At 31.5% G+C, this 14569-nt stretch overlaps 2 protein-coding genes across 3 annotated transcripts in view; both read left to right on the top strand.

Moving 5' to 3' along the window:
• The window catches only part of LOC133338263 (23 kDa integral membrane protein-like), an 81295-nt gene extending 75516 nt beyond the window's left edge, over positions 1–5779 (top strand). For both annotated transcript variants that reach the window (XM_061546438.1, XM_061546439.1), the window contains 4 exons: positions 3799–3990; positions 4122–4283; positions 4352–4546; positions 5696–5779. In XM_061546438.1, the coding sequence (XP_061402422.1) occupies positions 3799–3990; positions 4122–4283; positions 4352–4546; positions 5696–5767 (621 nt within the window). In that variant the 3' untranslated portion in view covers positions 5768–5779. The remainder of the gene's footprint in view (positions 1–3798; positions 3991–4121; positions 4284–4351; positions 4547–5695) is intronic.
• A 4963-nt stretch (positions 5780–10742) lies between these two features.
• Positions 10743–13096, top strand: LOC133338258 (CD63 antigen). Its single transcript, XM_061546434.1, has 4 exons — positions 10743–10821; positions 12313–12504; positions 12587–12751; positions 12827–13096. The coding sequence occupies exons 1-4, from the start codon at positions 10762–10764 to the stop codon at positions 13094–13096; spliced, it is 687 nt and encodes a 228-aa protein (XP_061402418.1). The 5' UTR covers positions 10743–10761.
• Positions 13097–14569: the final 1473 nt, after the last annotated feature.

The following is a 14569-nucleotide window of genomic DNA, read 5'->3' as shown; positions in this document are numbered from 1 at the left end:
TGCAGAGTCATATCCACTGGTTTTGGTAGAAGAAGTAATTTTGAGCAAGGCAGTGATCCAAGACACACGTCCAAAATCGAGAGAGATTATCTTGGCGAGCAAAATCGAAAAAAAAACGCAGTGGCCAGCACAAAGTCCCGACCTCAATCCGAATGATAATTTGTACCAATAGCCCATACCAATTTAGACTAGATTTGACAACGGATCTGAGATGAATGGAAGAATATTTCCAATGGAATTGTGTGGAAGTATGCCAAATTGCATAAATGAGACTTCAGTATAAGTACTAAAAATATTTATATCCTCCAAGCTTTTCAAACGTTAGTTTATTGCAAACACAATCAATTCTTCACGACACTAGATCTGTCTGTATATTCGATATTTGGTAACAATTATTACCAAATGTTGCTAAATGTTGTCTGCTTACCCAAAAATCCAGTAAAAGAGAGTCAAGTGACAGAGCAAGTTTGACAGTTCAACAACAACAAACTTACTGGAGTTTACTGAAAGAATTTTATGCAGTAAGATTTTGCAACCCCATTTTTGAATCAGCTGTTTTATGATTAAATACAAAAATTATTCAAAATATTTTTTTAATCTGCAAAGTTCAATTTGAAGTTAAGTTGTATAAAAATTACAGAAAATGGAAGAAAAATCGTAAGTAATGCAATGTTTCATAAATTAGAAACTACTTCTTTATATATTTATAGGCAAGTTCCAGATAGAGGGCTATGTATTGATGCAGGATGCTTAAATATTCCCGGGAAACATACCAAATAAATTTTTCTTTTATTATTCATTTTATTTTTAATATTGTTGTTTATTTTGGCGCAAATCAAATGTTTTTTTGAATCAGCTGTTTATTTGCTAAATCTTACTAAATGTTGTCTGTTTACTTTTCTCAGTATTATCGCAAAAGAGAGTAAAAACGGCTTACTCTCTGAACTAGAATTTACTGAGTAAATGTTACTGGAAAAGTAACCAGACACACCAAATGTCAAGTTAAACCCATTGGATTTATTTATCCCAGTGTAATGTAAATGAACTTTTATGAAAGAAATATAAAACTTGAATCACATTTTAATTGATTGGGGAAAAAGAAATCCATTATTTTTATATGAACTATAGGACTTTATTTAACATGCTTCGGAAACTCCGATTTGGGCCAAATATGCACCGTTTTGTTGTGTGTGGAACACGACACGACGTTTCTAGCCAGATTTTATCGACATCTTCATAATGGATTTCTTTTTTCCCAACCTAATATATATGAACTGAACCGATCGATCTGCAAATTCTAATCGCACAGGTCAGACTCTGTTTTGATTTGTTTTTTTTTTCTCTTTCCAAAATCGAGTTTTGTTTCGACCTGATATTAATTTAAGATAGATTCAAGATATTATTTTATTGAGACTTTAACATGTACATTAGAGCTTTTAACCAGGTTAATCTACTTTATCACGACAATCGGATATACGCTCCAGAACGACCCGAGTTCGACTCGGCCAGGTATTAACTCAGCGACAGCCATATGAGAAGATGTAACGACCTGCGTTCAGTCAGGAATTGGAATTCCGGCTTTGTAGCTGATTGCTGCATTAATAATCCAGCACTATCCGCTGGAATCCAGTTGAGTCCCTCCAATACTACGGCTAGCACTCCGTCTAGCTTTCCATCCGATAGTACTGCTACTAGTGTGTGTACTAGTGGCACATCTAGTTATTGTACTAGCTTTTCCTTCAGTTCTGCTGCTAGCACTCCGGCTAGTTCACCGTCAATCAGAACTCCTACTAGTTCCAATGCTGGTAGTCCGACTAGTGATTCCAGTACTAGCACTCAGTCTAGTTCTCCAACAAGTAGAGCTACCACAGGTGTTCATGCTAGTAATCAAGTTAGTTATTCTACTTGCTTCTCTTCCTATTCTACAGTTAGCACTCCGTCTGGACATTCATCCAGTATAAGTCATTCCAGTGCACTATAGGTAATTTGCCCTGTTTTGAGGCAAAAAATAATAACAGCGGTGTTAAACGATTTTTTGACTTTTTAAATGAGTTATGTGTACAAGAAAGATATTTTCATTAGTTTTCTTAAACACAACAAACGGTTGAAAACTATTAGGGTAGTGTGTTAAAAAAATTTCGACCCCGCGATCAGATTTTTAAAGGAATAATTATTACAATGTTGTGTGTTTTCGCAGAATGCATTAATAACTATTAATTCAGTACCCATTTTTACTCTTTAATGTTATTAATATGTAAAAGTGAGATAAAATCATGCGTACTACAGTCGAACACGATTATAGTAAACCCTGGATATACTGAACAACAGTTTTCCATATGTCATTTTTTATTTTTAATCAATGCTGAAAAAAATAAATTTTTGGTTGTTTATATTCTAAGGGAAACCCAAGCCCGCCATTTCCTCTTCTCCACTTTTTAGATTTTTTCTTATAATATTTCCTTCAACTACCTATTTGCGGTTTACGAGTCTTCTTATTTATTTTGTAATCAAAATTCGAGAGTATTCTTTTTTTTCGTTTGAAGTCTATCATAGTTTTAAGTAAACTTGACACTAGTTTATTTATTACCCTGAAGATGCAATTTAAAACAATTGCGAAATATTGATCGTGAAAAATAAATAAAAAAAATACCTCAAGCTCGAAAAAATATATTGTTTTATTATATTTTTTTATTTCTTTAATTTTATTTCCAAAGTGTAGATTTTGCCTACGATTTCCACCGCTTTTAAGACACTTTTACGCAAAAATCTTACAGAATCATAAATTTTGACATGTTTTCTTTTTATTGCCACCAAAAAATATATTATTTTCCAAAATTGAAAAAAATGACTTTTTGCCCAAAAAACTGTCCATATTACCTATAGTGCAGTGTTCCGACTATCAGTCCTTCTTGTCCTTCAATTCCAACATCGAATGCTCAAAACTTCCTATCCAAACAACATCCATTTGCTGCAGGGAGATAATAAAATTAGTCTTGGCTATTTAAACCTCTTGAGATATGGTTTCCTTATACTCTTATTGCGACCCAGAGGAATTGGATTTCGTTTCCATCAATGAGGAATCCTCTACCAGAGCTACTGTTAGGTGTTCGAGCTCTCCGGACATATCATTAGTCAGCCCATCGCTAGTTCCGTCTACTTCCTGGCAAACCATGTTCGCTTTAAATTCAGATTATATTCCTATCCTTGCACTACTTTACAAAATTCATTGAGGACTTCTTTAATCCTATGCCTCAATCCGTATGCGCCGGGAAAGGTGTGGAAGAGTGTGGATGAGACCAAAGTATCCATCCAGGTCATACAGATTGGCACAGCAACGCGACCAATTTCGTGCCAAATGCCCCGCTGACGACAGAATTCCGCAGCGCAACATCCTCCTGGAATTTCGGACAGTCAAAGGCTTTTTCCTAGGCAAACCCGTTCGATTCTGGCACAATGCAGCAAAATTCTCAATTTGTATCGAGAGCGCATTGTCCCCGGAGTCCTAAATAGGTGTCTCTTCTGCCAGCAAATCTCTCACGACACACACCATCTATTCAATTTTCCTATTGTCTATTGTTTATGGCCGTATTTTCAATATCATTTGGAATACTTTCTTTCAATATCCAAACACAAGAAAGGTGATATGTACATATAACCCCATCCAAATTCGCGTTGATTAGAATACACTTCTTTCCCTTTGTTGGATTTCTTATTCAGAATTCATTTTATTTCTTTACATTTATTTAAATTGACTTAGAAATGATAAGCTAATATAAATATTTGATTCAATCTTTTTAGATATGTGGCATTTTGCTGATTGTGTTTGGTTCTCTGCTCTTCTCCAATATACATACGGTGGAGGATTTTGCGGAAGCGGTTAAAACACAACAGGTTCCCCTGACTATGATTGTATTGGGTATTGTCATCTTGCTGATATCGTTCTTCGGCTGTTGTGGTGCCATTCGTGAAAGCTATTGCATGTCAATGACAGTAAGTAACAGGTGTCATATGTTGGGAAACACCAATATTTTGATATATTCAAAATCGATATTAATGATTGCGGTTTATTTTTCTGATTCTGATTGATATTCTGATATATGCTTTGTTGTCTTTATCCTCAGTATTCTATACTTTTGTTTGTATTAATGATTGGTCAATTGGTTTTGGTGACATACATGTGGCTGCAAAAGGACAAGTATTTGGTCATTATGGGCGATGTTGTTGAAAAAGCCTGGCAAAATAGGACACGCAAATCCGATTATATGGATGCTCTCCAAATAAGCGTAAGTATTCATCGATTTGTAGATTTGAGTTTTTACTAAGAAATGTCGTTTTTTTTATTAACACACAGATGGAATGCTGTGGCCGAAGTGGTCGTGATGACTATCATTTCCAAGGATATTATCCACCCTCATGCTGCAAGGATGTACGCCAGTGTAATGATTCTACCGCATTCAGGGTTGGCTGCAAACAAGCCTTCGTCGATTTCTGGGATAGAAATGCTGATATCATCAAATACGCTGGTCTGGTTATTGCCGCAATTGAGGTACACAGATATATTAAAATTAATTTATTGTATTTCTCTATAAGGTAGCTTTTGGGGACTGATGAATTATAGTCATTATTTTGATTTTAATTTTTTATAACAAGTACCAAAGTATCAGTCGGTTTTGTCTACCTATATTTCGTAAATGTCTGCAGCGTTGAGTTCTATAAGTCGGGGTCAAACAATTTTCCAGGACTATTTTTGTTATTAGATAATTATCTGAATGTATCCGATAAAAACATACGTTGAGTAATTTTAGCCTACCCATGGAATGAAAGTGCTAAATATAAAAGCAAAAACGTTATTAAGTTCCGTCGAACTTTTATACCCTCCAGGTGAATATTCAGTATACCTAAAATCAATCGGGACTTTTATTTGAGGAAGATGTCATGGTAATTTAGATATTTCCAGGAGAAAACGGAATATCAAACTATAGACACTCACAGTTTAGAAGATTAAGCTAAGATATTGGGTAACACCTAAATTAGATCCCTGTAAAATAATAATTAAAGAAGCTAAGCCCATTCGGAAACGAAATTACTATGATTGTTTTAGATAGATTATTTAGACATGTATTTTAATATATGAATATTCCTTTAAGCTCAGATTGATTTGAATGGGTACAAATGTACCCGATTATTGATCTACATACATACGTATACTTTTTTTGGTATTAACCGTAGGGTTAAGGTAGAGCTTTGAAATTTTGAAAATAAATTGCTATTACTCTCGGTTGTTTAGTATTGTTGGAAATGGGATATATCGGTCCACGTTATAGTATAGCCTCCTTGTAACGATACCCACAAAAATTCAGTATTTTAGGGAATTGGAACATTTTTGGCTGTAATTTGGTATATTGAGTTTCCATCTTCCTACTGACAATGTTCAATATTGGTCCAATTTTTACCATAGCTCCCAAAAGAGGTATCTCCCAAATTTCGGTATTTTGGGTGTTATGGGCACATTCTTGCGTTAGTAATTTCTTTTGATGAAGTTGATTTAAAAATTTTAATTTAAAAATTTTAAATTAACATTTCTACTTTGTCATCACAAACAAATTTATTATATGCAATTTCGTTTAGCTGTATAACTAAACTATTTCCAAATAACTTTTACTAATCTAAGATCCATTTTTGTTATTTTTTGCAGTTTGCCGGTTTTATATTTGCCTGTTGCTTGGCCAATAATATTCGCAACTACAAACGTCGATCCGGCTACTAAGAAGTTATTTAAGCGTAACAGGAACAACAACAGCAACGAAAGCCAGCTTCAAATAAACAAATATTAGCCGTCAACTTGGAGGCATTTACAAACTATCGTATCCGCCCAACACCACCCAACGAGGATCCAAATATAATAATAGTGTAAATTAGATATTAAAAACGTTAATGGAGACATTAAAACAAAAAACCCATTCACATTTCAACAAAATGTCTTCATTTCCATAAACTGGTTTAGTTGTAAACCATGTAAACATTATAAGGAATCTCTTTTAAATTTCATTTGTCGTATTATATCGTTGATTGTACTAATTTTAAAGTGTACAAATTAATATTAATAAAATAAAAAATATAATAATAATACTTTTCTAAACACTGTCAAATTTTATTTTTGCATAAACAAACATGGGTACTAAATCATTTATATGTATGTATGTCAGTAATTAATTAAATATATATTCCAAGAAATAACATATATATTGTGAATCCCCCAACCACTTATTGGAATTCCCAAAAAAAGAACACAATGTCAATCTTTTTGATTATTTTATTATTTTATATTGATTAGATTAGTACCGATACGTAACTTGGCCAAGTTTATAAACAATTTGATTAAGGAAGTACAAATGTGTCCAATGAAGTACCTCTTTTGAAATCAAAGTTATGAAATTACTATAAAAGATAATAGAAATATGCTGAAAAGTGTGAAGTACTTTTTTGATTCAACACTTTTTTCTTATTGATGACAATGTTAAACTTTATAGTATTTATTTTATTTTATACCTCAAATTTGTTGTCTACTCGTAATATATTCTATAATGAAACGAAGTTCATTGGCTTCTATGTTCTATGATAAATACCAGGCTTGGTATGATACAAACAACAACACAGGAGTCCATGTTTTTTTTTAAGAATAAAATATCTCCTGAAATCATCAGATAGCAGCAAAGTAATCAGTCTTCCGATTACCTCTATTCTCAAGGAGTTTTCTAACGTTCTTATCAAAAAATGTTTGGATAGAGCAAAATAACTGTATATTCTTGGAAAGTTGCAATCATCAAAACAAAGTAACGAAAAGTGTCCATATCAAAAAAATACCAAACCCTACAACAAATTCTTCATGTATTTTCATATTAATAAAGTGAATATCGAAAATGATTATCATTGATAGAATGTTTTTGCATTCATACTAAATTAAGATTGTAAAGTTTGAATTTTTACTTCAAATTTTGCCACAACTATAATATTGAAAATTTTATATATTGGTCCAAGTTTTGGTATAACCAAATATTTGGTATTTTGGGGATTTTTGGCACGTTTTTTTAACCGAATTGCCTGTAGCTTGGTACTTTGAACCCCCATTGGGTAGCAAATCTTTCTACCAACAATTAACGAATAGCGATAAAGCAAAATTACAATTTTCAAAGAAATGAAATTGTGCAGAATTGAGCACATCTTGTGCTCAATTGATATCTCTTACCATTTTTTGATATCTCTTACCATTTTCGAAAATGGACGAAAAGTTGTGCTAGCACAAATCAGCACAACTTTTAGTTTTTCGATATCTTGTTGAGAAACATGTGATATTGATTTTAACGAGTAGCGATTTGCACAACATGTGATTAACTCATCACAACTTTCATTCTTGAGGTATTTTAACTCATAATTGAAGAAAAAATTTCTATATTTTCTATACACATATAATTTTTATAAGTTTTTACATTTATATGTATACATTTATATATATATATATATAATATTGAGCATCTACATATAGATCCACCAGAAAGACCAAAAATAATATCTTCAATTTGAGAGAATATTTGCTTGCAAAATTCCTTTTCATCGTTGCCGAACCAGTTGTTCACATCAATGTTCAATAGGTTTGAGATGGAGATGGTAAAACGGTACCCAATAAAATTTTGACCACGTTTTTGAACCGAATTAGCGGTGATTTTTATTTTAGATTCTAATTTAACAATTATCTTGTAAAAATGTTCATTCTTCGTGAAGTTTTAGTACACGTTCATGATAATATTGGCTATGAGGTTATATTTTTTGGTCTGTTCCCGTACTGCAAGATTATACTACTTTTTACTACGATAACAAATTTTCCTTTATGATATCGACAAAAATAGTAAAAACTAGTAGATTATTGCAGTAAGGGAACTGACCAATTATATTTTATAAAATTTAAGGGATGACAATGTTTTTTTTAATAAAAAACAACATAAAATTGTGTGTCAAACTATAAAAAGGAAATCAAATAAATTTGTAATCATGAAAGCCAGAGGTATACAGCTTATAACAGCAGATATTTTGAAATTAATTTTAGGATGATATTTTAGACATATATTTACTCATTTGGCGCCATCGTTCTTTTAAAGAACACCGAAAATAACAATACCACTTCGAGATAATAGCCTTCATATAAGCGAATTTCAATAAATTATTTTATTTTATTGTTGTATCTTGTTCTATCTTGCTTTATGCTAAAACAAAATTTTATTCAAAAATATATATTTATTAATAAAATATTAATTTTTTAAAATTAAATTTAAGATTTTGAGGAAAAAATCTCTGCGTAATGTGGGCTAAATATAACGTAAACTCGAATAAATTTAATTTTTTTTCGAATTATCCATGACAATTTACAACTTGTTTACGAATATTAAGCATTTCACAAATATTACCATTTTTTGCAAAAAAATACATTATTTTTATCTAATACTCAAAATTTTAAATTTTAATTAAAATTTTGCAAACAATTTTATTTAACACATTAAAGTTATTGTCCATTCTGAGATTCAAAAATCCAAAAAAAAAAGCTAACAAAAATGTTCTTAAATACAGATGCTGATAACGACCTACTTATTCTAATGAACAGGACTGTATCTACAGTCATCGTTAACTGAGTCATCGGTTGTTTTCTATGTACGCAATATTTATTTATCTATTTTAGTAATTTCTTATCATTTAAATTTGTTGGCAAATATAATTTAATAACCGCAAAGACAATAAAGATATGTTTTAGTTTTTATATATTAATTGTCAAATTGTATTTGCTATGAAACATACCATGAGAGTACAAAAGTGTGCATCAAAACAGAAAAAGAAGTAAAAATTATGAATTTGGTAATTCTTCAAAGTCAACAGAAGAGCCAAATTGGTATGACTCGTTACAATTTTTACACGAATAAAAGTTCATGGGCCACATTAAATGGCACCGATAAAAATTCACAAGAGAATATTATTTAATTGTATTTACACACCTCTTATCAGATATAATTACAAACATTTCAGTTGTAATTTTATGATTCCAATAAAACATGGTAGTTAACAACACCAGATTCAAGCATCTCGATATACACAAGGGCACCTGGATTTCTTCCGATCAAACAACGAGAAATCAAATCGATCATGTTGTGATAGACGAAAGATATTGATCTAGTGTTTTAGAGTTCGATCGATTCGAGAATCTAATATCGAGTCGAACCACTATCTTATAGAAGCCAAGGTTCGCACTCGTCTTAATGTAGCAGCAAAGGTGCAATCTAACACAACACAGAAAATCGACGTTCAAAAGCTGCAAACACAACAGGTAGCAGAAGCCTACTCCGCTCAACTTACCTGCTTGACGAAATCACTCATTGTCCCGATAATAACATAGAAACATAATGTCAACGAATTGCCCACTCCCTACAACCTGCAGACAGTATCACCACGTAATGTGAGGGAGAAAAGTATAGAGAAGAAACGTATTTTCAGAAAAAGAAAAAAAAAACGTGAACGGGGCAAATCAAGATGAACAGGAGTCACGAAATTTTACCAGCGAGCAAAATCCCAAACCGAAGGCTTTGGTGGAGGCACATTCACCTGTAGAGATGAAGTTGGAAACCTGGTGACAGATACAGATAGCGTGTTGAGGATCTGAAAGGAGCTTTTTGCATAGCATCTGTTGTCAAATAGTGGCGGTTAACATTTGCATTTAAACATTTTTATAATTTGTGGGAGATGTCAGAAGAGAAGAACCGATTGACTCAATCTTCAGAAATATATAACGATATGTCACGTATAATAAAATTGGATATTCTCTTCGCAAATTAATTATTCACAAATTAAATAAAATTAAAATAACTTAGTTACAAGATTTAAATTATGAATATGAACTAAAATAAAATATGTATTTCTTTATTAGCTTTTTAATTTCTTAAATGGATTTAAATCAATTGATTATAATAAAGTGATTTTCAAAAAAGTCAAATTTAGGGGAAATCACTAAATGTGGCATGAGTCATAATTAGGTAGAATAGCACCTTCGCCAGCAGAACAGAGGCAACTTTGTATATTTGTATGTATGTGCACATGGAATATATGTGTACACACATTTGTTCTATTAATTGTTAAGTACATTTCGTCCATTATTTGCAAATACCCATAGAACTCTAATGATAATGAGCCATTGTAAATCTATTTGTTGTTTTTAATATATTTTGGTTCATTCCAATAAGCCCGATTGGTTCGGCGAAATCAACATCCCTTGAATATGGACTATATTTTGCCTTTTCGGATTTGCTTCGTTTTTTGTTTTTGCTAAACGAAGGTGCATGTGACACATTGTGGGGGGCGGCAGATAGCTAGCCCCAATTCTCTCAGCCAACTTCTGTTATCAGTTTCGTTTGTTTGTTTGTCTCCATGATAACAGCTTCGATAAGATACACGAAGTCTGGGTGCAAAATTGTTCCAAGCGGTATACCTGGGATCCATTAAAAGGCTTTGTTAGTTAAATACTTGAAATTATTCGAACGATTCGCAACGACAAGTTCACTTTAGCATTTAAACGAGAGCGTAACAACGACCGCTAATTCGATTCGATTCGGCGGAAATAAACAAGTGAATTTATTAAACTAAAAATTTAAAATACATACAAAATAAATATATTATTTAAATTAGTTAATTGTTAACAAAAAAAAAAAAAAAAAAAAAACAGTCAAGATGAATTGCATGGCTCATATCGTTAAATATATTTTATATATTTTTAATTTAATATTTGTGGTAAGTGTTGGAATAAGAAAAAAATAACATATGTTTTAATTTTTTTATTAAACCTCAATCGGAAATAGAGTGTTCAATCAAAATCAAGTAATTACCACGTGCAGAGAAAGCAATGTTTTTTCATGAAAGATCTTGTAGTGTGAAATTTTGGCAGAGAAAACGTAACCAAAACTTTACAAAACTAAAAAAAATTGGAAAATTAATTGCACGATTTGTTAGCTTTACACTTTATTCAGAAGTAATTCAAAACACTTCAATTGTAATTCATTTGTATTTCAAGAATTAAATTTGAATTATTACAAAATATTTCAAATGTAATTAGGGGATAATTTTTGTATTACAATTTTAATTAAAATTATTTCAATTGTCATTCATAACCTTTTATTTGAAACTCAAATTATTCTACACCTTCTTCAAATGTTATTCAAAACATTTCAATTGTAATTCGAGAATTTAATTATAATTGGAATACTCAATTTGCAATTCATAACATTTCAGTTGTAATTCGAGAATGTAATTGGTATTTACAACATTTCATTTGTAATTTTAAACTTTTCATATGAAATTCAAAAATATTCATTTGAAATTTAAAGAATTTTATTTGAATTTCGTAGAGTTTCAATTGAATGTCAAAGAAATGAATTCAGAGAATTCTATTTGAAATTCATAACATTTCACTTGTAATTTATAATATTTCCATTGTAATTCGTAACAATTCATTTCAAATTCATACATATTCTTTGTGTGTTACCAATAATATTTTTCGATTTAAAAATTAAACGTTATGAATAACAAATGAAATGTTATGTATTTCGAATCAAATGTTATGAATTTCAAATGAAATCCTTTCAATTTCAAATGGAACTTTGTTAATTTAAAATTGAATTCTATGAATTTCGAAAGGTAATTTTATTAATTACAAATGAAATTCTCGAAATGCAAATTATATGTTCTGAATTACAAATGGAATTCTCGAATTACATTTAATAAAACAAGGTCAATAATTTTTGTACCCCCTCTGAAAAATAGCATTTTCGATGAAACTTTCTCATGTTACCGAATAATTTATATTGGAAAAATTATCGTACAAAAATTGCAGCAAAAAAATGTCCATGGCACGTACTGGCTACGTTTCTGAAACTATACATTTTTATCTCCAACGATTTTGTGAAATATTGACACCCACAGCTAATTTCCGTTCCCTAGAACACAATATTATAAAAGTATGGCATAATTGTTGTTGTTTTTTTTTTCATACTTAAATGATGACATATCGTCAAATGGAAATTCATCAATGATAACAAATGATAGATAAAGCAGTTATTACAAATGTTCCTGGAATAGGTTGGCAAATAATAAAGATATCGGCCAACTGCAATAAATTTCAGATCGCTTGCTTCAAGTGCCCATAAATAGAAAATGACCTTGCCTTAGATGTGGATTAATGTTTTATTTATTAACCTATTCTCTTCTCCTTTCTCATCAACACAGCTATGCGGTATTTTACTTATCGTTTTTGGTTCTATTATGATCAACAATGTTGGCGATCTATCGGACTTCAGTGATGCAATCAATACAGATCTCATCCCAATTTTAATTATTATTTTGGGTTGCATAGTATTTGTGATTGCATTCTTCGGCTGTTGTGGGGCGATACGCGAAAATGTCTGTTGCATGTCGACTGTAAGTAGATGCCTTCACATTAGATGTACATAGCCGCCGATATATTACACTACCTATAATTTTATTTTTCAATTTCCTTCAGTATGCCGTCTTCATGTTTATCGTTTTCGTCCTGCAAATTGCCTTGGTGGTATGGATGTTCGTCAAACGTAACGAGTTCTTAAACTCCATGGATCAAGTGGTTACCACCGTTTGGGAGAAGAATGACTCCGCCAATGGATATCCAATGGATGCTTTACAAATTAGCGTAAGTCACCACATCTCATTCTCATCAAATGTCTCTCAGTCTAATTTTTCATTATTTTTTTTACCACATTTTTAGTTCAAATGTTGCGGCCTTACTGGTTCTATCGATTACACCGCCAATAATCTGCCAGTTCCAAATTCCTGTTGCGGAACCCTAAACGGTGCTTGTGACGCCAGCGTATATGTTACAAAACCTGGCTGCCGTAAGGAATTCTCAAACTTCTGGTCATCTAACATTGACATAATTCGTTATGCTGGCATTGCAGTTGCTCTTGTCGAACTCGTGGCACTGACATTTGCCTGCTGCCTAATGAGCAGTTTTCGTAAATCACGTCACAGCATGTAAACATAACGACAGTTGTCATTAATTTTAGGTTTTAGAAATATGATCGTTTGTAAGATTTTCTTTAGAATAATTCATTAAGTTTATTTATGGCAAAGAAAAAATGAAAATAAAATATTATATATGTATAAACCTATAATAATTCCAATGTATTTTTTTTAACCCTTTCAGTGTTTTTGTCGAATATATTCGACATTTAAAATTACTATGTTTCTTTGGGATTTTTCGGTTATCCCATATTCCATATGCTTTTTGTTCTAAACTCTGAGCCTTTATATGATTTTAAATACAAAATTTTAGATTTTTATTTTGACAATAAATTTTTTTGACACTGAAACTTATTTTGCGATATTTGTTTAAACTAATGATGTCTTCAATATATACGAACATTCTTATAGATGTCATAAAAAATTTAACAAAATGACACAAATGAATTATCTTAATTCAGCACTCAAATGAGACGTTGAGTGCACACCTTCTTCCATTTGGCAGACTCGTAAGTTATAAAAGTGTTATTTCTTCGTGTAAATAAAGTGTTATAACTTTGTTAGCGAATGTGGGATGTATTTAAACCCTATATCGGTCATTATTAAAATTTTAGAACCATTTAGTACGTATGTTCTGCCATAGTATGTTCTTAAATCTACCTCTATACCTCAACTCTACACACCCATTCCGACCGCAACAGAAATCTACCTCTATACTAAATTTGCTGTAATTTTTTACCATTTGTACTCTTGTAATTCTTATTTCGAAAAAATCTAATATAGCTTCACCCAAATCCAAATTGAGTATCAGTTAGTGCACATTAATATAAATTTCCATAACTACCTACTTTGACAATCATAAGTACGAATTTCCAACACTTCCCACATACCTCAATCTTAATTCCAAATGTCAGGATTCTATCGGTTCACCTAAATCCAATTCGTATCCATTTAGTACCACTTAGAACACATAAGTAAAAATTGCCATTACTACCTACATCATGCAATCCAATTGAAATCATGAATTAGATAAAATCTTAATAATAATCCAAATAGTATCAAATTTAGTACACAGTAGTACGAATTTCCAAAACTTCCTACTTAACCCAAACATACACTCTCACAGTGATCCTAAATCCAAGTTTCAGTTTTCCAACTCTATCGGTTCACCCACAATATAAATTTTACCAAATTTAGTACACAGTAGTACGAATTTCTAAAACATTCTACACACCCCAATCATACCCCCACACTGATCCTAAAACCAAGTTTCAGGATTCCACCTCTATCGGTTCACCCACAATTCAAATTGTACTAAATTTAGTACATAGTTGTACCAATTTTCAAAATTTTCTACATACCCTAATTCTACACCTCCACAGTGATCCTAAATCAAAATTTCAGGATTCCAACTCTATCGGTTCACGCACAATTCAAATTGTACTAAATTTAGTACATAGTAGTACCAATTTCCAAAACTTCCTACATA

This window comes from Musca vetustissima, unplaced genomic scaffold, assembly GCF_032173495.1.
Source record: "Musca vetustissima isolate MV318-11 ecotype Yass unplaced genomic scaffold, APGP_CSIRO_Mvet_v1 utg1061, whole genome shotgun sequence".
NCBI classification, from domain to species: domain Eukaryota; kingdom Metazoa; phylum Arthropoda; class Insecta; order Diptera; family Muscidae; genus Musca; species Musca vetustissima.
The sequence above is the reverse complement of the archived record's forward strand: the minus strand, read 5'-3'. Positions and strand labels throughout refer to the sequence as shown.

Coding starts and splice junctions, on each gene's coding strand:
- LOC133338258 (XM_061546434.1), top strand. CDS start 10,762: ATGAATTGCATGGCTCATATCGTTAAATATATTTTATATATTTTTAAT. Junction 12,505..12,586: donor ATGTCTGTTGCATGTCGACT/GTAAGTAGATGC, acceptor AATTTCCTTCAG/TATGCCGTCTTCATGTTTAT. Junction 12,752..12,826: donor TGGATGCTTTACAAATTAGC/GTAAGTCACCAC, acceptor CCACATTTTTAG/TTCAAATGTTGCGGCCTTAC.